Here is a 27,661-nt window from a genome sequence, read left to right as displayed (position 1 = left end):
GTTGCTCAATATAACAGAAAATACACACACTTGTACTTCTAAAAGTGCCTAAGAAGCAATTTTTTTGCCGCAATTTCAGTCCCAAGAGCTGATTACATCATATACATGAATCGAATCTGATACATATGCATAAATGACATCTCCCACTTCAATAATACATCACCGTAACGTCCAAATGCAATAACCCAAGTGTTGTATGTACATTGTTTCATTGCATAATGAGCATTCAATAATACATGTACCAAGGAAAGCTGGCCTTTTACAACATTTGACACATCCCAAGTCCAAATTTCTCCAACTCAGCAATGAATCTGCTGTAATTTCAGGACCAAAGCACAAATTGGCCCAAAATGCATTATTGATGAGAAAAACCTCGAAAATTTTGCAATAAATCTGCCCTTATTGCACTAATTCATCATCCCGAGTATCAAATATGGGCAAATATTGCAGAATATCACAATTTCTGCAGAACCCCAAAATTTTGGGATCCAAGTGTGCACAAATCATAGTGAAATTGGCTCAACTGAGCAAAATTGCACTTGTATAAGAAAACCCCCAAAATTTTGAAGCCAATGCACACAATGTTTGCAATTTATGGGTTGGATGTCATTGTTTTGCATGACCAGAATCCAATCTAAGAAAAGCCCCAAATTTTCAAGTATAAATCTGCACAGATCTGAGCCCTGTGCTTGCACGCATGAACCCCCGTTAATGAACAGGCGGCCTGCTTGCTGGAAGGAATTTAAAAAATGTTGAATGGCCCAACCGTTGATCTGTGATGTGTCACCTGCCACCAGTCGCCTACTGGGACTGCGCCGCTGGTCATGTGACTGTCTGTTGTGCCGCCCACCACTATTCATGTCTGTCGGCTACTCCTGACGGCTGTCACCTACATGTATCGATTGCGCCTAGCCTTCAACGTTGTCGCCTGGTCAGAAGACACGTCCTGCAACTCACGCCAGCCGCATTAGCTGCTGTCTGGTCAGACTGACCACTGATTGAGCTCGACTGCTTGTTGGCTCACACATACACAAAGCCTGACCCATCCAATCCTCAAGGAATGCACACAATCTTGCCGGAGCTCTCATACCAGTTTGAAGGGTGCGAGAGGAAGCACTCAAGTAGTGTGTGCGTCAATCGAGGTGTATTCAGCAATGCAGTGCAGAGAGAGAGTAGAAAGTTGAGAGATGGGTGTGTACTAGTGTGGTACACACAAAGAATAAAAGAATATATTATACTTAGGGTACTATACATTTATTATACTTAGGGTACTATACATTTACACCCAAAAGGGTGTATTCACATGTGCAAGTAAATATATACATGGGAGTAGCATATGAGCCTTTGCACCCAACATGTGATACGATATGAGAGTGCACAATAAAAACAAATGGAAACACAAAGGCAAAGAACCACACACACACACACAGAGAGAGAGAGAGAGAGAGAGAAGAAAGAAAGAAGAAAGAAAGTTATATTAATGTCTACAACAGGCCAAGTTGGCCTATGAGACCAAAATGTTGAGAGACTGCAAGGAAAGAAGAATAAAATTTGCACTGAACAAGAAAGAATGCTAATACAAATGGAAAAGCAAAAGGAGACTAATAAGTCCATGCACATAACCCACAACGTCAGTGAGGGCACCAGATCAGCAGGTTGATGATGACGGAAACACCGAAGACGGAGGAAGATGACGAAGTCGAAGTGTGCACCTACCAGGGAAGGAGGAAGATGAATGAATGAGCCGAGTGGGAGAGGCTATAAATAGCCAAATATCCCCGAATCTAACCGACCTAAAGTCTAGGGCCAAAAATATGTCGAACAACATTTGGTAAAAATGCCAAAAATGCTCCAAAAATATCTGGAAAAGGGTGAACAATGTTCCATAGATGTAGGCAATTGCTGAAAGCAGCAACTGCAGAGGAGATGCAGACAAAATTGAGTGCTCCAGAATGAGCTACCTCCTCCATCAAAACAAGTGGTAGACAGGTCAAAGCTCCTACTCCTAAAGTCCTCATCTAACTTCTTAGACTAAGGCTCACAAGTAGGAGATGATAAAGCATGACAAACATGACTACTAACAATTTCAAGAGAGCCCTAAAAGAGGAGTATTTCATATAGGATACAGACAGAGTAACCAAGGGATTTTTTCTAGAGTGGGTTCATAAACATGCAAAGAATCTCTTCGCTCCAAATCTATAAAGAGAGTTTGAGATTAAATTTGATCAATCGGACATTGTAGAGCATATCTTTGCTTACAAAGAAACTTCTTTTGTTTTTATAAGCTATGGACCCTCTGTTGCAACAAGAGCTAGAGAAGCTATTAGAGGACGATACTAGAGAGAATGGCATAAAGACTAAATGGAAAGATATGCAAGATCTTGAATCTAAGCTAAGAGATAGAGAAGAAGAGAGATGTAGGCCATGCTAGACCTATGCCTAATCAGACTTAGTAATAAGGCAGCCGCCTCTCATGCCTTTTGCATATTCTTCAAAAGACAATGCCATAGATGAACTAATCAAAAATATGCATGATTACATATCAAGCTTGCGAAGGTTCAAGAGTCAAGGAAAGCTTCTACTTTGAAGACCCTAGCTAGGGAAGATTTTATTCATCATTACATATGGTATAATAATACAGAGCATAAGCACAAAGATTGCCAATCATCCAGAGATACTTTAAGAGAGAATTTGATTTTTTGGAAAGATGGGAAGATTCATGCAAATGAAATTGGTATGCCTCTTTCTACAAACTTTGAGGAGAGAGGTATGCAAAAGATTCTTCAAGATCTTACAATGTAGAATGCATATGCAGCCGTAGATGTTGCCATGTATGGGCTGCAAATAGAAAGATCTCTAGTTTCTAATGCAGATAAGAAAACAAAGTTATGGACCCATGCCATGTACACAGCAAGTAAGAGTAAAGTGCCAAAGATAGAGCTAAATGATGCAAGTCAAAGTATTAAAGAGAAGACGGGGTGGGATTCCCCTATGGATTCCTATTTTGTTTTATACTTATTTGATAAAGCAACAAAAAACAAATGTAATAGTGGAAGATTTTTTTTTTAAAAGAGAGAATGGGAACCTAAATACCTCAAAGAGAGTCACTAGAGGGGGTCGCATGATAGAACCTGAGCAATCTACACTTCTTGCTAGACCTAGTCCAAAGCACAACATGCAAGTTGTACACGAGAAGAAAGAGTAGCAAGAAAAGAACGGCATTAGGGGGATTATGGACCAAAAAAGGGCCCTTTACCTCAAGAGTTAATGACTCTCCTAATGACATGAAATCTGAGATAGACCAATGGAAGAGGGGTTATAAAATGGAAACCACCTTGGTTTTATTCCAAAAGCTCTTTTAACCTCATCATGGCATCCGAGCTCATGATTAAAAACAGTAATCCTCCCCTAATCCATTTCTTACAAGGCCCTTTTGGAGTCCATGTTTTCCCTAATGGAAAAGCCAAAGGGAAAGCAACCAAGATACAACCTTCTCTCTAACCTAGAGACAGCTGTAGATCTTAGAAAGGTTTTGGAAGAGAGGAATCTAAACAACAAAGTTGAGTTTACATTGGGTGAAATCCTTGAAATAGTAAAAAGAGAGTTCCATGAAGAAATTATAGACATTATAAAAAGATAGTTTGTGGATGAGTCAACTCCCACTATGATACAAAGTGAAGAGGAAGCAGGTTTATAGGGCATACAATTGGTTTCTAAAGATGATGCACATGTAGAGACTACCTATGAAAAAAAGGTGAATAGTGTTGCAGAGAAGACTATGATATGCAATAAAGATACAAGAGATGTATGCCCTATGCACTATACAAAGGATGAAGTGGCTTCAAGGGGTGATACCTAGGAGTCATTACTCCAAGAACTATTGGGCTTGGGCTATCACAAAGACTATAGTGAAGGTTGGAGAGCTAGAAACCCCACCTGTTGCATTGATAAATTATGACTCAAAGATAAATTTCATGGTGAGCAATATTTATGAGAATGGAAGATGGCCTATAAATATCAACCACAAATGGAGAATGTGGGCAACCAACAACTCTACATGAGACCTATATATTGTCTATCCAAACGTGAGGATAGCATAAAAGGTGTACAAGACAATCACCATTTCTTTGTGAAAGATTCCTCATGATGGGCAATGATCTTAGGACAATCATTTGTTACTGGGACATGTATCGAGACTAAAGTTTTAGATGATAGTTCTCCATATGCAAGAATCAAGATCAAAGATAACGAAAGAGCAATGCAACTTATGACAATTTGTGTCAATCATGTAAGAAATAGGGATTATTTACTGTCTTGCAATGCCAAAGAGTTCTGATAGTTGAGTTTTCAATAAATATTACCTATAATGCGAGATTGAGATTGCACTAAGAGGATAAAGCTCTTACCTATTGTTGCAAGCGAATATGCTTTTACTTCAAACTTCATAAGATTCTTAGCAAAAATAAGTTTTGTGAAATTCCGAAGAATTAAACAAATGAATTGAGCTTCCAAAAACAATATGTTTGCAGGTTGGAAAAGAGTATGACTGAGCAAGATTTATTGCAAGATCATGAGAGATTACATGATTATATGATGGGGTATCTTTCACAAACACAATTGCAGATAAAAGAATCAAGATATTCAAGAATAGAGAATCAGAGGAATATGTAGAGTCAAAGCTTGAATATAAAGAGGCAAAGCAAGACAATCAAGAAGAGGATTCAAAACGTATGTAAGATTATGAAGATCTTGAACCTACAAAAGAGTAAGTAATACATGTTGGAGGATGTGCAAGCTTAAAGGGAATGGATTGTATAAGACAATGTAAAGTAAAGTTCATATGTCAAATATGTAAGTGACCAAAATTAAATTGTTAGAGACCATTCCCGTGTGTCAAAACTTATTTGAAGTGATATAAGTCTTTAAAGCCAAAAATATCAAAAAGTAACATGTTTATAAAAAATGGCATTTTCAGGTATTTTGAAGAAATTTTTGTATTTCTACTCACAATTGCTTGTTGACAAGTCCATTCGCTTCAATTTGAGCACCCTGATGACCCTATTTTGAGTTAATATGAAAAGTAATGATCAAAACAAGTTGCAGGCAAGCATAGAAAAAATGATTACAAGAAAAGCAAACAACAAGAGTTTGAAAGGCCAAAATGCATAAAAAGCAACAATGAAAACCATATATGAACTACCGTAAATGATTAAAATAGAGATCTGAGCCATTGTTATTAGGATGGAAAAATAAACAAGTGATTTACTATTGTAATTAACAAGGCTGAAGTAAAAGACTAGTGATTCTACATCTTTGTGGGTACCTTTAGCCCAAAAAGGCATGCCTAAAAGAGGTTATTTTTGGAACAGATCTGAAGATATCTTTACCTACTACTCTAGGTGAGAATGAAAAGCTTTTGTGTGGCTATAATTGAAGATATCTCACCAGGTTTTACCAAAGAAAAAGGGTTGACGTGGTTCTAGATTATTTAATGCATATTCAAGCTATTTTGATAAAGTATTATATAGTTTTTCCAAGAGTTTCCTCTATACTTGCTGTTGCAATTCTCTCGGAATTGAAAGAATGATACTAAGTTATTGTCTCAAACAAGGTTTGCCTAAGCTATCATCTTGGGGGATGTATTCAGCTTAAAGGGGATTTATTGCAGTTACACAAAGTTTCTAGGAGTCCTGCAATTTCTTGTTGGGTTTCTCTCATTCTTGTACTCTACAATATATTCAAGAGTTCTTGTTCCAGTATTTCTTTCTTCTATCTATCTTCTCTTTTGCTTGATCTCCAGCAAATTTAGGCCTAGACCTTTCCAATCCCCAATAGTGTCTCTTCGACTCTCCCTCCCCTCATCAAAGCAATGGAGAAGCCCATTTTTCCCTTCCTTTTTTCTCTCCTTTTTTTCTTTTTCTTTTTCTTTCCCATCCATATATCCCCCCCTCCCGGTTCACATAAGGACATGTTCATGCAATAATGTAAATCCATTTTTATTCTTTTCCATCACCTCCCCCTAGGGTGCAAGGATAATAACCTAGGATTGAGGGTTAGGCCTATGTTCTTTCCTTGATAGGAAGATGAATCCCAAGACTCAACACTCATGGCATCACTACCTAAGCCAAATAGAGAGTCAAGCTCATGAAAAAAGCATTTGCATCAACGAGTTTCCAACTTGGAAGCTGAGAATCTAAATTTGAAAGACTCGTATGATTGGCAAGTTTAGAGGAAAAGCTAGCGATAGAGGTAGCTGTAAACAATAAAAATATTAAAGATAAAAGTGAGAAAATAAAGACAAAAGTGCAAAAGGAAATCAAAATAAAAAAGGAGAGAGATAAAGAAGGCATGGCAAACACTATCTTTTTAATACTTAATGAGGATCTATTACAAGAGAAGATTGCAATCCATACACATAGAAGAGACCTTGAGGAATGGCATAAAGAAACACAAGAGAAACTAACTAATGAAAAGTATCAAGAATACTCCAAGTTATATCATACAAGCTAGAAACCAAATTAAGACCTATATTGGAAGGAAAAGGGTTCAAGTGGATGGCACCATGGTGAGTCATCAAGCAAGAAAAGAATTGAACAACTTTATAGTTTGGAAACATGGAAGATAATGTTGAAGTATTAAAGCAATCAAAATGTTTGAAGGAAAGTAACTTATGGATCATAGATGAACTTACACCATCACAACTCAAAGCATGACTAGGTAAATTGCCAAGATCAAGGCAACTATAAAGGGGGAAAAATGGGCAGTTTATCAAAACGACAATCATCAGAGGAGTTCAGAAACAACCTTAGCAATGAGTTGATCTTGGAACAACTAGGCATTTTATCAAGGTGGCAAAGTCAGCACGGAAACACTTACTTACTTTTGGGTCATGATGTGTTGAATAACTTTGATAACTATAGTACTGAGTTTTCTTGTTAGTACCAATGGCACCTTGCTATGGGTTCTTTTTGTGCCAATAACCCCCTGAAGTGGATTGTGACTAAAAACTTTGATTTGTGTCTTTGTTCTATACACCTTTAAGGTGTCTAAAAGGACATGAATACAATTTCCTTTCTTTCTTTCTTCTTTTGTCTCCTCCTCCCTCCCTCCCCTCCCCCCTCTCTCTCTCTCTCTCAACCCAAATTCCTCATGTATTTGTGGCCATTTGAGTTGTATTAGAGGATAGCTATTGCAGCAAGCTGGTTCCAAGATTTTTATTATATTGGTGTGAGCCTAAGTGAAGTAACCACTCCCTAGATGGATATCAACCACACCATCCCAATTGTGCCTACATCATTTCCTTTTCTTGTCATTGTAGCCATATGTATTCGTAGCCTTTTGGATTCCTACTTTATTTTCTACTTTGTCTTTGAGTCCACTTAGTTAGCTAGAAGGCCTTTTGTGAATAATTCTAGCATTTGGAGTATTTAAAGTCTTATTTATGTGCATCCACACAAGAATACTAAAATTAATAAATGTAAACAAGTTTTATTTATAAACATGCATCCCTCCCTCTCTCTACACACACACATGTGCAGACATATACCTTACAAACATGCACTTCTGTTTCTTCATATAAATTGATCGTCAATGAAACAGCATACTATTAGGCCTAAGTTCAAATATTTCAAACATGAAACTATTGTAAAACACACAGCACATGGAGGGAGGGGACTAATACTCCTCATTATTGATATACAGAGTTTAACAAATATCTATAATTAATCATATTGTTGTATGTACATTAATGCACTACAATACTAGACACAAGGAGGCACCAAGCCATTGTATCCAACTTAAATAGTTTGGCAATTCACGTAAGGATCATAATGTAAAATTGAGATGCCAGGCACTTGAAGAAGCCATAGATTGATTGAATGTGTGTGTATAAATGTTGATTTGTATGTGAGGTCCATGTATTTGTAAATATTCAACACCAGTTTCACAATCATGTTGTGGTTGTTATATATTTTGATGCTAAGGGGCATTTGGTCATTTTAGAGAGACCTAGGGGCAGCCTTATTAATTTCTTTGAAATTTTTATAATTTACTATTTTAGAGAGACTGGATCATTCTGAAAGAAAACCATGCTAGGTTGTTTCAGCCTTGGTATCTGAACAGCAAGCTAAGTATAATAATATTAGTCATGTAATGTTTTGTGATCATACCTGGTTTTCGATGAAGTTCCCCCAATCCACTAGGCTTATAAATCCCAGGCACCCCATCCAGACAAGCAGTTAACACAGCAATGAACTGGAGGTGACATCAATCTCTTCTTCAAGCTTGGACTTCAGAAGTGCGAGCAGAGACCCTTCTAAATCAAGGGCTTTTGCAAGGCGGTGGCTGTCATTATGGTGGACTACCAAGTTCACCTGGAAAATGAACAGAATGAAGTACCCCAGCCATAAACAAAAGAACCCTTCAGCTTATTAATATAAACTATTCACAGAGAGAGCTCCAAAACGTGAAAGAGCAACTCAATCAAACAATCTTAGTCTAGGTTCTTTTAACCTTAGAATCAGGCAAGAGTTTAGCTTGAGAAAGGTCATGCTCCCAACTCCCGCAGTGGACTGTGATGTGAGCAGATGACTTCTTGACAGCCTCCAACAGCTCCTCCTTGTAAGCCTGCAGCCAACATCTGTCTCTTCCTGGCCGAATACTTGCGGATGCTAGATCCACCTGAAAAATGTTTGCCTTCCAAGCTCACAAATTTATTTTTTGGTCAAAAATAATGTATGTACTAGGTACAAGGTGACTGACCACTGCAGGCGAGTGCAGCCTAAAAAAGTTTCAAAAAAGATTGTACTTAGGTCAATCCAATCCCTTTAGTGACGAGGCTGCAGAAAGAGATCAGTGCAGAGGTCTTTTGAAGTAAAACCTTCAGAGCCAGCAGACTCAAAAGTAACCAGGTCTTTCAAGTTTATAAACGCCCTTTTGTTTTGTGCAACCATTGAATTGAAAACACACACACACACTCTCTCTCTCTTTTTTTTTTTCGTAAAACACACACTCTCTCTCTCTCTCTCTCTCAATTGCTTACTTGGGGGCAGAAGGCAATGACTGAAGTGGCTAGAGGTGAGAAAAGCAACGCAGCAGATGCTCCCATTGAATCACCCAGCATGATCACCTGCTTGTAATCCTTCAAAGCTTCCTTTAACTCCTCATAATAGTATGAGCTCAACTTCCCATCTCCAGGCATCCTAGTGCTCATATTATAAAATGGCCCATCGGGTGTAAAATAATCCTATCCAGAAATTAAGATTTGACTATAAATATCAGCATCGATAGGCGTTTCTGCAATCAAATCAGACACTTTGAATGGACCAAAAACACGTTCGCTAATACAGATTGAGTAGTTACCTTCCACTGCTCACATGTTTGCTCCTCCATTTGGCCCAATTTGTTCTCTGTGTACCAGGAGCGTCGACTATCAACCACATATAGAATGTCAAAATCAGGTCTCGACATAGCCATTCTTGCACGACGCAGCAGTCCTCCCCTAGAAAAATCCCACACAGGATCTTACACTTCCAAAGAAGATTCTTAATATAACCACTATGAACTACTTTTTTTTTGCATGAAGAAGTTTGAATTAATGTATAGAAATATTTACATCAGGCCTTCTTGCCAACCAACCACAATCATAGGCTTTTCAATATACATCAGGCCTTTACACCACCCAAACATAAATGACAAGAGCTGTCATGAATCCAGAAGGCTAACAAAAGGGCACAATGCATGAACAAAAACTCTCTAAAAAGCTATCAAGCAAGCATCCATAGGAACAAAGGAGGGGGATCATGGCACAACAAGGGTGAAGCGAACAATGACCATGCATGGAGCAGCCACCTCTTCAATAATGAGGCCAACTGAAATCATAGAAGAAATCTACCATAATAGCAAGCCTCGCATTCGTTCCACATGCCCACGGATACTCGAGGCCAAATCAAATATAAAGGCATCTCTAGTTTGCCAAATGTGCCAAAGAGTAGTCCATCGCATGTAGTGAAAAAGGAAGGGATGATGAGACTGCAACCTGGCCAAGGAAGACATCTTACCAAGGATCCAAGATCGGACCGTCAATCTTTGACCTGTCAGCAAACTCTACACTCCAAAAATGAAGTCCCTAACCTGTCTAGCAACCGGGCAAGAAATAAAAAAATGAACCAGTTGTCTCATCACAAGCAGTACAAAAGATGCATCTTCCCTGGGAGATCTTTCGGGCCTGCAGCACATTGCTCGTGGGGAGTCCCCCAATGAGAAGCCTCCAAAGAAAAACTTTCCCCTGATAAGGAATCTTTGACTTCCATAACCAAAGCAGGCAATCCCTCCACTTAGCCACACTATCATGAACCAACCAAACTTTGTTAGCTTTTTAGTAATCCATCTCTTATCCTCCACCACTTTGTGGTAAATTTCATTCGCTGATTACTTTAGAAAATCCCAGGGTGGCACAAGCCCAATCCAGCCATGGCAATAAGGGTAAAGGAGCAGGCAAGAAAGAGTGTCTCTGAAGGCAATCCTCCAAGGGCGACTAGAGTAACATGTAACCCCTCCAAATTCGAAGTACTAGCGAGTGCAGCAGAAAGAATAAACCCTCACCCCACCCAAGATAACAACATCCTAGATCATCTTCAGGCCCAATCTCGCCATCCTATTAAATTTAGCCCTTTGCAATTGCTTGTCGAGCCAATCAAGCAATCTAAAAGTAGCTAACACCTTTGTTTGCAAACAATTAGAATTCGCTTCCTTTCTAAATTCTGAAGGGCACCATACAGTAAGGCAAAGAGAGTCCTTTCATGATGCAATCAAGTCGGTGAGAAGAATAGACTTAGAAGTTTTAAATGGTTGGGTGGAATTCAAGATATTCCACCACGAGGCCTCAAAAGTAGTATGCCCATGGGAAATGCCCACATTCTCCATTAAAGACCTAGCAATATCAATCCAAGGATAATGTTGAACACATAAAGTCTATAAAAGAGCAAACCTCAAAGCTATCATGTGGATTTTCAAATTCAACAAGGCAACACCACCCAACCATCTTGGCATAGTCACACATTGCTAGGATACCCACACTTGGCCGATACAATTTCCTTCTTTCTTCCAGAGCATGAAGCGAATAGCACCAACTCAAGCAATGACTTTTGCATCCATGGAAGCAATGGCAAAAATATGAAATCATGCTGATCATGATTGATTAGACCACTTTCAATCACACATGTAGAGGCCAACCTTGCGATTTCCAATACATAAACTTATCATGTATGCGAGAAGACATCTAGTCGAGCAAGGCTGGAGGATCCACATCCACCCCTATGGGATAACCTAAGTGGCGAGTAATCTCATTTGAAGAACCACGACCCCTTGCCACCCCAAGCTATTCAAGTCCCTCTCTATGCAACTAATCAAAGTGGATTTCTATGCATTGATATGTAAGCCCAAAGCTAGACCAAAAAGCCTCCAAGTCTCCATGGCCCTATCCAAGTTGGATCTTTCAACCTTGAGGAACATAAAGGAATCATCAGCAAGAGACTAACCCAAAAGCTTGTCTCCACTGGGAAGAGTCAATCCAACAATCTCCATCAATAGCCAACTTATCCAATAGAGAGAGCATCAGATGTGTCACCAAAGCAAACAATAAGGGACTAAGAGGGCGACCCTGGTGAAGCGAGTGAATAAGTGCAATCTCCTCAATCACTCCCCCATCAAGCATGATACACGCCACTACATCAGTGTTGATTGTATCAATAAGAGATATCATTTGAGATCCAAAACCCATAGCAAACATTAAGTGTCGTAGAAACGACCAACTGGCATGATCAAATGCCTTTTCAATATCCAATTCAATCATTACAACTTGCTGGTGAGAGACTTTTGCATAATCGATTTCCAATTGTACATTGACAATATTGTGCATAATGTTGTGTCCCTTGATGAAACCATACTGACGCGGATGAATCAATTGTGGAAAAACTTTTGGCAATCTATTCACAATAATCTTGGAGAAAATTTAATATAAGGACCCCAAAACAAAGACAGCCTTCATTGCTTCAAAGTTTGAGGTGAGGGAACCTTAGGTAATAGGCGAAGCATTGCAATCTTCCAATCTAAGGGCATGCAACTTAACCACCAAACTTGTTGACAAAGACAGGCCAATGGGTCCTTAAGCTGATCCACATATGTCGGGAATAATTCATTAGGCAAGCCATCTCAACCCGGGCTTTTCCTACAAGGCAGATGAGACAATATCAACCTCCTCAGTAATATCAACCTCCATAAAATCCGCCCATTTAAGTTTCACCTGGTCATACACCATGCCCAAAACATAATTGTGGGCAACATGAACTACATCAATAAGAATTTCTTGAGGACCCAACAAAGATTTATAATACTAAAGGCACATCTATATGATAGAATGAGGCTCACTAGTGACCAACTCATTTTTTGGATCTAACAAGCACAATATATTCTCATGTGCATATTTTTGGCGAAGCCTAGCATAAAATTGATGAGTTTGCCAATTACTATCATATAAGGCATCCAACACGCTAGAAACTTGCGCTTTGCACGCTGCTCATCATGGAGAGCTTGCACTCTAAATTTCGACCATTTAGAGTAACTGGACAGCTCCTCAAAGAAGTCCTCGGCGTATTGCAAGGTCACAAAGTGTTCCAACAGGGATTGGAAATGCTGTAATTCAGTATTAAATGCAGCCACTTGCTGAATACCATAAACTTTGGACAAATACCCATGCATCCAACCCCTTAGATAGAGCCTATCAGCCAAAGGAGGTTATCAATTGCAGCATGCATTCCAAGAACTGATCATGCAATAGGAAGGACTAATTGAATCTCAAGGGCATACGCCCTAGCTAGGCCTTGAAGGCATCCACCGGGTGATGAATCACTTCCAAGATCAAAGGAAAATGATCGAAGAGGACGTGATGTCTCTCCACTCACATATTAAGCACCAACAAAAGGAAAGAATCACATTGACAAATGTCTATCCTATCCAATCTAGTCCCAAGTTCTAGTATGTTGAAGAGAATCAAAGGTAAAACGTGGCTCTGAAGGATGGAGCTAGGACCACATGTCCTTTTTTAATGAAGAGGCTATCAAAGCATCCCATGTCTGCCGTTCGGGACCATCCATCATAGAATGAGGCGAAATTGCATGTTCCACAAACTCACATGTATTGAAAACCCCCATTATAAACCCTTGGCGCAGACCAAATTGAGACAATGCAAGTCCACCCAAAGCTGCCACCGATCCCAAGCTGTATTGGGAGCATACACCTCTACCAGCCAAAGAGCCTCCCCCTCGTACATAATCTCCACAATCATAAACTACCTTGAGCATGCTAGAAAATTAAAGAATGGCACAAGGGAGAGCAAATAATGAACAAGACCCCAAATCTACCACATGCCCAACCACTAAAAAACATTGTGAATTCCTTATATACATAAGTGGAACTGGCCATAGCATGTTGCTTGTGCTCCACTACGCATATTATATCCCACTTGCCAGCAAAAAAAGTCCTCCACAGTCTATACATTTTGCTTCCACATGAGACACCTTTAACGTTCCATAACACTATCCTCTCATGACAGAATAGAGAAGGGAAAACTATTGCTGCAGTGCTTTTCCTTTTGCATCTGCAGTTTTACCACCTTGAAATTGCTCCATTTTACCACAAATAACATCTATAAGGTTGGCTCTTTGCAAACCAGTGATCTATTCACAGGGAGGAAACTACTATTGCTGAGCACGAAGAGCTTCCCTTGGTGGAAGCAACCTTCCCCGAGAATCAAAAAGCAAGGCAGAATCTGGAGAACTCTTCCCTCCTGCTCCAAATGTGAGTGGCCTGTAATAAAATCCCTTTCCCCTTCTCTGAAACGTTTGAGCAACATTTTCGAGGGGGCATCCATAGGAGCCACGTAAGTGTCCTAGCAAGCACTACATTTCACCATTGTTACCCAAGGGGCTTCCTTAGAAGCTTGATCACGATAGGAGGGTCAAGACTCCTCCAGTGGCCTAGTATCGCCCAAATCCTAAAGTCTTGATTGCCCAGTAGGTGGAAGAGGAGATACATTTTGCTCCTGAGGCAAAGATTGAGGAGCTTGCACGTGCATATATGTCTCCTCGTCTAAATCCATATGATGTTGTGATCCCCTAATTACATTCAGGAAAAGTGTCCCAATTGTCCACATCTGAAACAGTGCCCTGCAAATGTCCCCCATCTCAGCTCATAAAACAAGGAATGCAATATAGGGGCTTGAAAATGTATTTTAATCGGGTGAACTTTACTAGTATCCCACAGTAAACAAGCACGATTTCGGTTGCAGGAGGCCAAGCAGGGTTCCACTAAGACCTGCCCAAGAGAGCACAAAATTAGCGGAAGAAGCCTCCAAAGATGCAAAGGGAAGTCCACCACTTCCACCCAAGCAAGACACACCTGGACTGCTCATCAGAATCCAAAACAGCTTTACCTTCCACCCCAGCCAAGTGCTGATCCAGAAACTCCATACCTATGCCACAGGAGGTCTCCATCTCTGCCCCTATGCAGCAATGTACTGTTGCTCTGTACTACAAACTACATTATTTGCTTTCAGGAAGGTTTCTAACACTTTAGTGTTTTCATAAAAGAAAACGCTGGTTCAAGGTACCAAATATTCTGGGTATTCAGGTGTTTTGTTCCATTCAAATATTACAAATTCTACAATGCTATCCACACCCAGAAGGACAAGTATGATTGTCTGTTGAGGCAGTTATGCAGTATGTAGACCAGTACAAATTGAAGGCCAGCAAAAAAGACATTGATCATTTGGAGATTGTTGTCAATGGATAAAGGCAAGAAAAATCCGGCCTCACAATGGGTGGTAGAAAGGGAGAGTCAAGAAGTCGTTAGTGAGGTGGTCAAGGTCAAGGTTATACTCATAATCAAAATCCTTCTCCAAAAATGTGAAGGAGAGCACTCCCCTTCACTGGATAGTACTCTGTTGTGCGGGCATGGAAGATGGTTTTCACAATTCAATCTAGATCATGGTCAAAATACTTATCCTTATACAATCCATGAAACTTTGTGAAATTGTCCATTGCATGGCAACACATGGCCCATGGGTGCTGGTTGAATTTTGTTACATAGACATACTGATAAAGTGAATTAGATCTTCAAAGTCAAATTGTGCTCAGATCACCTTTGGAGAGGTATAAGCCTGCTCAATGGTTAAGGGATACGCACAACAAACAGCTATTGGCACACTTTGCCACAACCTGGATTGACTATCATCCATCTCATACTTGCCAATTTAGCAAAGGGAGCGAAGAGTGTGTTTCTAAAATGAGGAAGTTGTGAGCAACCATAGATTATGATGCAGGTACATTGGATCAATTCTATCATCCCCGAATGCCCTGTAATGCAGGCACCAAGGGCTAAGTAACAAAAGACTAATTAAACCTTTACATCACAAATTTTAAAGGAGTTGCCTTGACAGCTGCTTCATCTTTAACTTAACATACTCAGACTGTGAATGATTTTGTTATTCATTCAGCCATGCAGTTGCCATTATGTGTCAGTTGCCAGAGGCATTTTAGACGACAACATTAGGCCTCTATTATTTTTTGTTGCATGGAGGTTTTGAGGATGTGTGTGAGGTGGTTTAAGCTTAAGTACAAAGAAGACAACATTAGGCCTCTATTACTTTTTGTTGCATGGAGGTTTTGAGGATGTGTGTGAGGTGGTTTAAACTAAGTGCAAAGAAGTACCATTTAAGGTCACTTTCATCGCTTGCCATACATTACTTTAGCATCGAACCTATGGATCCTAATAGTAAGTTGCATGTTATTGATGGTTTTGACTTAAGTAATGCTACCTATATTGGCATACTTCTTGCCCCTTTCCTTTATCTTGCCTATATAATTCCTGACCCTTACCTCATTGCTTTCTTGCCTAAATATTTCCTAGACTCCTGTCTGATGACCTGTAAGTCTAGCATTACCAGATCTGGATACGAGCAACAGGAAGGACAATCAAAACAAACTTTATAACAAAACACCTAATAGAAGCTTCAGAGATGGGAAAGCCATAGAACATGCGAATTCTAACACTCCAAACATGAGATCTCTTTAGAAAAAGACTTCACATAGGTTTTCTCATCTGAAAATGACCTCATCAAAACTTCCCACCTGCACTATTTCTCTCTGCATCATCAGCATTAAGGCAAACATTTGCCCATAACGTGTCAACTTCAATATGTACTGTGGCAGCACACATGGTACTGTGCTTGTTGCATCTCTAAAAACAGGTAAGCGCTTAAAAGGCTTAGGTATTCTAGCCAGACTCTTTAGAGTTCTTTTTGGTTGTTTTTTATTACTAATTCTCACACACTACATTCATCGAAGTCAAATCAGTCTGTAATAATCATTGCAAAGAGATTCAAATTCAATAAAGTGCATAAACTTAATATTCATGAAACTGGAGTGTGTTTCAGTAGCATCCATTTGCAGAAAGCAATAAACTCCCTCATTCAATATGCTTTGTTTTGAAAAGGGACTGACATCAGCGATTGGGATCCACCATATGAATATCCAGACATACATCATCCACCATCGGCCATGAGTCCTAAAATGACTCAGCTTTTATATCTCAAGCCAACCTCAACTTGAGGATTTAAAAATGAGATAGATCTTTTGCAAACCAAACAGCCATAAAATTGAGCTTTACCGGGCTAAAATCCTGTTTGCAACAAACAATATATCTAAGCCTACATCAAATTTTCCCTTGAAAAATAAAGTGATATCTACTCTTGCCAAAACTAAACTTATTCATTAATGTTCTAGGACTCACTTTTAGGTTTAAAACGCCTACATAAAATTTTACCTTGAAAAATAGGGTGATATCTACTCTTGCCAAAATTAAGCTTGTTCATTAATGTTCTAGGACTTACTTTTATGTTTAACAAGGTAATATGTTGAAACAGCATACCAATTGGGTACTCCAGGAGCACTTCCGAAAGCAACCACCACCACATTTGCTTGGGTTTGATTTGCAGCCGACTCCTCTTGTTGAAGCTGCCCAACCACCCATCACAAGCATACCAGAAAGAGGAGTGTCTAGAGGCAAACCTGTCTTAATTAGTTTGACTGTTTCCTTACATCATTTAGGGGTGTCTAAGGCATGGAAATTTGCATTTGAGCATCTGTATCTCCAACCTCCCCATTTTCTTAATATCCAAAATTCCTTTTCCTTCCTTTATCCATGAACAAATGTTGATTGACAAGACACAACACTGTATTGGCTACAATCATTTCCTATCCATAGACAAACTCATAATTGTTTCTTCATTATAGCTAAAAAACAATCATGACTGGACAGGTTGCCAGACAAAAACTCAGTCACACCCACCTAACCACCATAACTAGCAGTAGAGGCAGACTCCAAAATGTGCTTTGTTTAGTTGTCCACTTGATCAGATTAGATGGATTCTCTAGCACTACTCCATCTTTGTCTCCCCTCCACAAGGGAAAGAGAACATCCATACCATCCTCTCAACGTTACTTTGCAAACCAATGGTGGACATTATGAAGAACAGACACCCATTTGTATTGGCCGCACTAGCTCTTTGAAAATGAATTTGTAACTAGCATTATACCAGGTTGTTTTTTTTTTAAATCTATGATGTGATATTTTCTATGCTACCACTGTAGCCACCTTGCTTTCATAGCCCCCTCCCTCCTTCCCTCTCTCCCCCACACACCAGGGTCAGTCATATCACGCACCTTAAAATATCCCCCAAGCAAAGCAGCACGTTCCGTTCCAACAATCCTGGACACCTTTAAAGTTTTCCCAAATTTTTGCATGAGTCTGTCTGAATGATCCTGATACAGGTCAGAAGAATCCATATTTCAGAAAATGTGTATACTTTCACAAAGCTTTGTTTTACAAGTAGGGATTATAAACAATGCTATCTGTAAAAATACAGCTCCAAGAAAATATCTCCTACTTGCTTGGACTGTACTGAAATAGCTTCCATACTCTAATCTGCATTCATATTTTCCCTTATTGCTATTATCTATAATGAGTTTTCACACAGCATCTGATTGGTTGGGAGGTATAAACTAAAATCCTACAGGTTCAGTTTTTGACAGGCAGCCAAGATAGAGTTACGTATTTTCTAAGGCTATTTCTAGTTCATAATGGGACCATACACACCTCTAAATAAAACAAAATAGTTTTGCCGATTAAGATGTGGATTCTATCAACATTCTACTGGGCGCACAAAGCATTCAAACCCATCGATATGCTAAAACCTTGTGTGAAGAGAAATTCGACCGAGCATGCATAAGATAGGCATGATGAATGAAAAAGAAGGCAAATGTACGATCAACCATAGCTGCTGCTATTAACCTACTGCATGTCCTGCTTTTGTTCTCTATCACTTCGAATTTGTACACTCAAGCAAAAAGCACGTATTCTTTGCATTCTGTGACTTCAATCAAACTGCCTTCCATTGAATATACATCCTGAAACTTTATGCCAATGTTCTTGAATCTTACCACTTTGTGATCAACCCCAATAGATTTAAGATTTGAGGAAGAGGAGAAGCACTCCAGCAGATGCAGTCCATTCAAGAGATTACCCTGCAGTCTACCTTTTTAAAACTACAAATCTTGATAAGTACAGCAGTGCACAGGAAGCTCAAATTCACAATCTCATTTTGGGATATCAAAGGATCAAAGATATGACCTCTAGCCAAACACTTCGAAGCTGTTTTAAATCGCACATACTGATTGGTAGCTGTGTCAATCTGTTACCATACCTGAAAAGCAATCAATGAAAGTACTGTGTAAGACGGCTAGGCCACTGCTGGCTGGTGTGGGGTAACAACTAGTGGATACCAAGGGACAAGGATATTGTAGTCATTATTTTCTTTCTACCATTAATAGACAAAAAGGTTTTTTCTGTGTAATTTGGTATATTAACACAATTAGACAACAAATATAAAGCTCTAAATAGCAGCTAAAGAAACCACATGAATACTCCTAGGAAAAGAGAACTTCCTGAAGCCCATGATTGACCGGCTAGTAACCTCAAGCCAGCCACACCACAAATAACAACACCCACCAATATCATAGTAATTCGACCAATATAACTATGAATTTTGGAGCCAAATTGAGAAGAAAGGCATCTGGTATGCTAGATGTAGCCCAATCCAACACAATGAAATGAAACAAATCAAAAGATGAAGACTGAAACGCTGGAATGCAAACTGGAAAGGCTGAACAGACAGGAAGCTGAAACTTCTATTTAAGATTGTCAAGAAGCAGTCTTGATCCATCCTAGAGCCACAAACTTATCGTGTTTGTTGAGAACTCCATGAAAAGCCTCTCAGTTCAGAAAAAAGCTGTCCAAAGTCCACACCGCGACACAACATCATTTGCTGCCATCACTATCACTAGGGGGATCCTACACTGTTTTTTGTTTCCAGAAAAGGTGGCAGCAGCTTCATTTTGCCATTTTAAGCTATCTATTGCATCGTCTCATCAGTTGAGGCTGTTTTAGCTTCAATTTCATGAAAGTGAAGCTGATCTCTCCTCTCTAGCCCTTTTTTGCTCAAGTTTTTGCACCTAATTGCTCCTGAAAGTTAATCAAGTACAGTTCTCCTTTTCAACCAAATATGTGTTGATGTTTAGACAGATTGTTTCTATCTGAAGGCTGTTCTGTTCCTAGCTAATTTGGGCTGAGCGTTCACTACGAATTTCCTCCAACATTGTCTAGAGGCTGCATTCTGCATTCTTAGCCATCCTAAGTTATATTATTTCTATTCGAGGATTTGGGATGCTAAGGTGTATTTCAAGGACTTGATCCGATTAGGATAAAACTGATTAGAGAAGTTACATCTTCATTGCATTCTCTTGTTTTGTTGTGTTTGCTGATGTTGGGAATTTTGGCAGAAGGTGCAGCGATCTAAGGGGGAGATAGTTATCTCTTGTGGATTAGGGGACAGGGGATTGTTACCACCTTAGTTCCTTATTCTGTGTCACTATTGTATAGACCATTTTTGTTCACTATATTGTGTTGTTAAGCGACCTGAAAATTCCCAACCATAGATCATGCAACCACCACTAGGTTTCACTTCACATGTGCACACTTTCCCATTTATGGTGGTTGCACAACCGAAAGTAATGGTAGTTATTAAATTGATTGCTTATCACGCATTCTCTATTTAGTAAATTTATATCAATAAATTAATGACTTACTTTTCTTTAAGTGTTGATGATGATCTAGCATGGCCATGAGACCATTTAGAGACTAGTATTCCTAGTGCATCACTCAATGGGGTGATCAGAGCACTCTAACACGGATATCTGGTACAGGCAGTACAAGTTATAAAGGGGAAAGGAAGTATCTACCAAGTGTAAGAGTGTACACAAGAGCCAAGGAGTTACACATAAGTGAAGATAGATTGAGTTCTAAGAGGAGAAAGTGCATTAGCATTTTGTATATGTATTTATGTGTGCATCCGGGGATGCCTGGGAACGTTTACTTGTGTGTAATGAGCATCGCATTCATTTGGGGTCATCCTCTCCCTTACAAGTCAAGGTTTAAGGTCTTTTCTCTCTTAATGAATTAAGGAGAGAAGTAATTCTTTCACTAAGAAAAACGAGAGAGGTAATTCTCTCACTAAGAAAGACGAGAGACATGATCCTCTGAAAGTGAGGAGAAAAGTGATTTTCCCTTTCTAAGGTCTAAGATGACACAAGCTTTTGTATGGAAGTCAATCTTAAGGTTGAGGCCCAAGGCAATTTAATGAACTCTCCTTATCTATGGGTCAAGGTGGTTGCATAGACTATAAGTTAAGAATAGAGTTTAAAAAGCTGCTTTTCTTAAAATAGACATGGTGAATCCATTTTTAAAATATCTCACGATAGAAAGCCAATCTCTAAAAATGACCTGAGAAGATTATCAAAAACAGCGAGATCTACAACTTTTGTGTTGGACATTTTTCCGTCCGAGCAACGCACAAAGAGATATTCCGAAATTGATGCTGCAGTATAGGTCCTGGAACGGCCACATCTTGCATGAAGATCAACCTTTCTAATATTGGCACTCAAGTCTCTCTCCAAGAAAAGAAGCTCTTGGAGCCTATAAAAGGGAGGCTCTCCTTGGGTGTGAAAGAGGTGAAGGAAATATCACTTTGCATGCATGCAAGAGGAGGAGAAAAGGCAGTTCGAGTCTTACAAAGCATTGCGAAAGCTCTATTGAAATCAAGCACCAAGAAGAGAGCCCTACACATATTGTGTAGAAGAGAAGAAGAAAAATCAAGAAGATCAAAGGAGCCAACTTCTAAGTTGTGCAAGTGCTTGCCGGTTGTATACCATGCAAGGATCTGTGTAAGTTCAAGCTCGCCAATCCTCAAGTTGTGCAAGTGTTGCGGAAGCTTTGCTGAAATCAAGCTCCAAGAGGAGATCCCTACACATTGTGTAGAAGAGAAGGTGCAAGTGCTATGGAAGCTCTGCTGAAATCAAGCTCCAACAAGAGATCCCTACACATATTGTATAGGAGAGAAGGAGACTCAAGAAGGATCAAAAGGTGCCAACTTCCAAGTTGTGCGTGTTAGCCGGTTGTATACCGTGCAAGGAACCGTGATCTTGTTCCCAAGATCTACAAGTTAAGAACTGGTTTATGTATAACACAGGAGCTTGCTCCTTGTCGATAATATAACTCCACAAGGGGGGGGGGGCGGGACTGGCCCATCTTCCAATGCCTAGTGTGCTGTCAATCTCTCTCTCTCTCTCTCTCTCTCTCTCTCTCTCTCTCTCTCTCTCTCTCTTTCTTTTCTCTTTTTCTCTCTCTGCGCCAACATAATATTCACCATATATCTTTTAAGTATATAAGAAGGTCGAGCATGTATCTCGAATCTTTATAACAGTAGTTATGATTGCCATAGCACTAGTATTTACACAGTGGCAGTAGAGATAATCATGGCAACACACATAAAACCAACTCAATGAGGAATCACGTGAAAAACACTAAATTACAAGCATGTAGAGCTGATTTTGTAAACACCTTGAGGCCCTGTGAGACCACAACATGATATATCTGCTTACAAAGGTATAAAGATGCTTACACTGAGAGTGACTCCAAACTGTCAAGTTCTCCAATTGACATTGGAAGTCTAGGCAAGAAATTGTCTCCCATAGATAAATGCTTTAGAGACCCCAAAGCGCTTAAATTCTCTGGGAGTGAAATTACATGGTTACCCTGTACCACTAAGTGAACAAAATAGATTAATTTAGGTGAAAATAAGATGAAGAGAGAAGCTTCATTACACACCTAGCCCCATACTTTCTCTTGTAGAATAAAAGAGCACAGTAATTGGAGACAACAAAGAAAGCCTAAATTAAGGTGAAGAGAGAAGCATGATTACACACCTAGCCCTATACTTTCTCTTGTAGAATAAAAGAGCACAGTAATTGAATACAACAAAGAAAACAATCAGTTGCAATTTTAAGTGAATAAACCTAGCTTTAACATACTTATGAAATTGCAAAGTTGGCTACTTTTGGCTATTACAGATACAACTTCATAGTCAGAAGTTTGCAAGTTCAATGCTTGTCTTTTGTTGATACACGTTTCTGGTTAATTTCTTCGTTGAGAGATTTCTCCATAGTGAATCCTTCAGATTGATTAGTGTTCAAATTCAATAATCCATGCAATGTTGAGAATTCACATGGCAAGAAGTGCTTGTCTGATGACAATTCTTTCCTTCAAAATTCTTTATGGATAACTAACAACTCTGTTTTACAACTCCAGTAATGACTTGCCTGTAAAGAGAGCTCTTCTAAAGAGGATAGTGTCGCTATGCCAGCTGGCAGTGAATGCAGTAAGTTCCCATTCAAACCCAAAACCCTGAGTGCAGCCAGATTTCCAATGTCTGCAGTAAGAAGTAAAGAGCATTCAAAGGTATTGCATAATTGGTCCACAAATCAAATCAGAAATCTGATGTGCAGCTACATTGAGAAGACTGCAGCTAGTCAAGAGAGCCAGTTTGCAAGCTTCCCATTTGGTACTAAACAGAAGAACGCATATTCATATTTATTTCATAGTCAATGAACTAGACTAAGATAATATGGACACGCTCAAGTATATGCATGCTAAAGCAATTTGGTTTGTGGTAGCATTGACTTCTATAATGACCTGCATATCCAAAGTGTACATATAGTTCATTTTATTTATAAGTATATCCATTGCCATGCATACATGCTCATGCCAAATGACAAGCACGGAAGCTTGCACCCCTATCGGAGCTTCTCATTATTGATGGGTACTCATCTGAATCAAAGGCTTTCCATCTCAATGAACAAGATTTTGGTTCACAGAGACATTAATTTTGATGAGAGAGAAATCTTACAGACTCCACCGTCCAAACAATGCTTCCTCTCGTGTGCCTACTAAACCATGCTTACCACCTGCTCGTGATCCACCCACAAACAATTCAACCCCTGATCGAGTCCATGCAGACCAATTATCTCTCACTCATAAAACAAAAAACCATGCCAGACTCCAGGATCTTTCCACTGGATTCCTCCCTGGATGGTCCTAGGTCTGCTAGGCTCAATCCATCAACCTTGTACACATACAACTTTACAATAGTTATGTAGCTCATAGTGAGTGAGTTGAATAAGTGGTAGGAAGCCATCAAGCACCCTGAGTGGTGTACACTGTACATCCTTGGAAAAGGGACTTAAAAGTATTGATTGGAACAAGGCTTTGACCTTGATGGAATGTCCTCATCATGAAGTCATTGGGACAAAGTGGATCTTCCCCACAAAGTTCAGAACAAATGGTACTTTTGACAAGTACAAGACAAGATTGGTGGTGCATAGTTTCAAACAAAAGAAGGCATAGATTAGAAGGACACGTTCACTCCAATCTGTCACCTCTCATCATTCAAACTCCTAATGAGTCTAGCCACCCATCACGGTTGGCCAATTTATCATATAGATGTGAGAATTCCTTTCCTAAACAGTTACTTGGAGAACAAGGTCTACATGGCTCAGCCACCTGGCTTCTCCAATCCAGGCCATAAGGAAAAAGTACTCCAATCCACCTGTGTAAATCTCTTTATGGGCTGAATCAAGCTCCTTGGTCATGGCACCATCTGATATACAAGCTCTTTAAGGACTAAACCTATCCCTACAACCCCAACCTTTACATTTATCATGATTCAAAGGGGGTTTGCTATGTGCTCATCTCTGTAGATGATCTACTTAGCACTGGTTCAGCTAAGTTACATTATTTGATGTTTGAGATGGCTGACCTCAGTTAGCTTTCCTACTTATTGGGCATGGAGGTCGTGCAACATTCCACTAGTATTTTTCTGTACCAGCAGAAGTATACCGATAATTTATTAAGGGGATAGCCTTGAACCAAGTTCTAAATCACATGCTGTAATTAGCACATGATTGTGATCTAATGATGAACTGTGAGGCAAAAGTCTCATAGACAAAGTTGAATGTCCAGACTTCGATATCATATAAACCATATAATGCAACAGCATGCTTTCCAGCAAAGCCTGAAAACTTGTAAGTCCAGTGCAGCATATTATACATGCACGCTTGCAGTTTTCCATGAAAGAATGCAGAATACCTGAAGGAAGGTCTTTCAATTTGTTCCCCGATAATGATAACACCTGCAAAGAAACAGCTGACTGATGAGAATACAAGAGGTGTCTGATTGATTGAAAGCGTCTCAGAGAACTATGTTGAGTATGTCAATGGTAGGGACAAATCCACGTGAAGAAAATAGAAGTGAACACATGAAAGATAGGAAATATGAGGAGAGAAACAAGAGAAAGAAGAACACAAGGAGGATGGGGAAGGGACCTGCTCCCAAATTTCCTACAAAACATCCAGGTAGTATCCCTAAGGGTCTGACAATCAGTCAGAATTGGCTGAAAACAAATGTAGACCCTGAATAAAAGAGCAAAGGCCATCTATATATTTAACAAAAGCAAAACCTCCCAAGGTGCATAAAAGAGTTACAAACATTCAGGCTTGAAAAAATATTTTGGTCTGAGATAGATTGAACATGCTTACATAATTTTAGTATCACTCACACTATTCTGACCCTAGTAACATGCAAACAGAATGGATTCTGTCAGTTTCAATGCAGAGAAAGAAGAAAACAAAATCTCCTGCAGACCACAAAAGTGAAGTGTCATTAATCAATATGCTTCAAGATTAAGTCCCGGAAAAACCTGCAGCTTACTGAGGCAACAGATTGAATCAGGAATTGCATGCAGCATGTTTCCTGTTAATGCACAAACACTAAGCTTCTCAAGGTTACCAATCTGTCGCAGCAACCACCAAATCAAATCATTAAAATGCATTTGCAGGAGACCTGTTTATTAAAACATCAAACCAATCATCAGAATTCTCTACTTGGTACACTAAACCAGGAACAGGTTTAACCATCACTCAAACATCTGCAAGGATTTCAAAAAAACTAGAGCTTCAAGGACTTCAGGAAAATGAATGGAATCAATATCTAAACACAAGATTGATGTATGCATCCCCAGGTCAATAACAATCAGGCAAAGAACAAATTCATCACACTTGCAAAAAGATCCAAGTCTGCCTAAGCCCAACTTATGCTTTCACTTGATAGTTTCCAAGGGCATAATGCACTACAACTACACTACATCATTACAGCCTTCCAATCTGTCAAGCCAATAAATAATAAAGATGCACCACCCAAAAGATCTGCAGCCTTAGGGATCAGTTCAGGTGAGTCCAAATTGAATCCGAGTGAGTGGACATAAATATAGTGTTCTACAAGAGACCTTTTCAGCAGAAGCAGGTGACAGCACAGTCCTCAGGTATAGGGAGCAGTTTGCCATACTGGTCCTAGTGATAGACATGACAGGTTACTCCTTGTCCCAGCTGTTCCCAGAGCAAGAGTCAGCACAGGAGGGATAGAAATGCCCAGGAGAGGATGGTCCATCAAATGCTTTCTTCTCCACCTTCTAGGAGGTTGTGAAAAATCCCCTTCTGACTACTCTTCAAGAGATTTTTAGCACTGGATGGATGCCCATAGTTGTCAGGTACGAAAAGTACGGTACGGTACGGTACTAAATGGTACCTTTAGATTTTATAAGGTACGATACGATATTAGTACAAAAAAAAAAAATTTAACTTCATTATTTCGAACTATAGATGATAGAACAGATGTTAAGAGTCTAAATAGCAATGCTATTGGAGTATGTAAGATGAATACTTGAGGGTAACACGCCAAAACCTCTATGGCATATGCCACATGCGCAACATGCGCTACAACTTACAAGTACATACATAGGAGTAGATACATCATACATGAATGATCATACAAATAAGAGGCATATATGCTTGAGAGAGAGAAGGTTGAGAGAGAGAGAGAGAGAGAGAGAGAGAAAGAGAGAGAGAGATAAAATGATATGAGATACTTTATTAATGTTTACAAGAGGCCAAAATGACATGTGAGACCAATAGTTACCAAACAAACCACCAAAGGTTTTGGTAAAAGATATATGAATTTTGTTATGGTTTTGTTTGGCATTGCTAAGGCTAAAGTAGCTACCGATGGTACATTTACTAATTCGTGTACTCTCAGAAGGTACATTAGGCCAAGCTATCCTCTGGCCTAGTTTTATTAGCAATGTGTACTGTTGCTTTGGGTTGGGTGGTGCAAAATGAGCTATGAACAAACGTAAAATCAATAGGATTAAGCTACTTGATGATTCTCAAATGGTGCTGAATTTATTTATTGATGGAACTAACATATTGTGAAAAATGATAGGACATCAATTAGAAACGTTTGGAACTGCTTGAATACCTTATGTATGGCCTTTGGCTCTAGGATAAATCATAACAAAACATGTATGAGAAGTCTAATCAAGCTTCCACCCCCTTTCTTGGTTGATCGATCAAGGCTACAAAATCACCACCACAACAACAACAACAACAGTCAACAACCCAAACCACCACCAACCACGCAAACCGGAAAAAAAAAAGGTGCTTGTTTTTTTGTACGAATTCGTACGGTACGGTACGGTACAAACCGTATAGTACGAACCAGTTCGTACTATGTACGAGTGCAACTATGTGGATGCCTAAGAGTGACACCTGAGAGCCTTTCATCTAGACTAGTCTGCCTCTTCCAGGAGGCAGATCGACAGAAGCTCAGTTAGTGGCAGTCCATCACTTTTGTCAGTGGCTTTCAAGGCCTAAGAGTGAGACCTGAGAGACTAATCTGCCTCAGCTGTAGATAGAGGGAGCTTCAACATTGTACAGGTCAGAAACCTAGCAGGGTGATCATAAGAGGGCAGAAGGAAGAGGAGTTACACCGAGGACAATGGGGCAGGACTGCCCACTAGCTCCCTTCTTTTCCTGTTCTTCACAGACCCAATGTCCTACTTCATTTCAGAGCCTCCAACATTCGAGTTCTTACAGTGCCAGGCACACCAAAGTCAGAGCTACTAGACTCCAACTACACAAGTGATGCGCCCATATCTACACGGAGGATAACCCAGTGATGTTGGAGAGAGTGCAAGCAGCCTTGTAGCTGTTCTCCACAGTATCAGATGGTGTAAGTTAATCGGTTTTCTTATGAACCCCTGACT

At 39.6% G+C, this 27,661-nt stretch overlaps 1 protein-coding gene across 7 annotated transcripts in view; it reads right to left on the bottom strand.

Moving 5' to 3' along the window:
- The window catches only part of LOC148022976 (uncharacterized), a 91,649-nt gene that overhangs the window by 3,611 nt on the left and 60,377 nt on the right, over positions 1-27,661 (bottom strand). The window contains exons 5-18 of one of the 7 annotated variants that reach the window (XR_015693575.1): positions 25,262-25,354; positions 24,652-24,694; positions 22,827-22,936; positions 22,130-22,263; positions 18,745-18,817; positions 18,555-18,638; positions 17,778-17,876; positions 16,984-17,069; positions 9,361-9,499; positions 9,041-9,244; positions 8,512-8,694; positions 8,169-8,372; positions 5,009-5,058; positions 26-946 (exon numbers count right to left, since the gene is read on the bottom strand). Coding sequence is in view for 3 of the 7 variants with exons in the window: in XM_087695926.1 (XP_087552052.1) it covers positions 8,238-8,372; positions 8,512-8,694; positions 9,041-9,244; positions 9,361-9,499; positions 16,984-17,069; positions 17,778-17,876; positions 18,555-18,638; positions 18,745-18,817; positions 22,130-22,263; positions 22,827-22,936; positions 24,652-24,694; positions 25,262-25,354 (1,383 nt within the window). In the remaining 4 variants the exon portion in view is untranslated. Of the gene's footprint in view, positions 1-25; positions 947-4,766; positions 5,059-7,750; positions 8,373-8,511; positions 8,695-9,040; positions 9,245-9,360; positions 9,500-16,983; positions 17,070-17,777; positions 17,877-18,554; positions 18,639-18,744; positions 18,818-22,129; positions 22,264-22,826; positions 22,937-24,651; positions 24,695-25,261; positions 25,355-27,661 lie in introns of those variants that run through there. The other 6 variants (XR_015693573.1, XR_015693574.1, XR_015693576.1 and 3 more) reach the window with 6 other exon arrangements.

This window comes from Lygodium microphyllum, chromosome 16 (genome assembly GCF_053477565.2).
Source record: "Lygodium microphyllum isolate KBCC chromosome 16, Lygodium_microphyllum_v1.1.10, whole genome shotgun sequence".
NCBI classification, from domain to species: Eukaryota; Viridiplantae; Streptophyta; class Polypodiopsida; order Schizaeales; family Lygodiaceae; genus Lygodium; species Lygodium microphyllum.
Note: the sequence above shows the minus strand (reverse complement) of the source record. Positions and strands in the feature narration are given on the sequence as shown.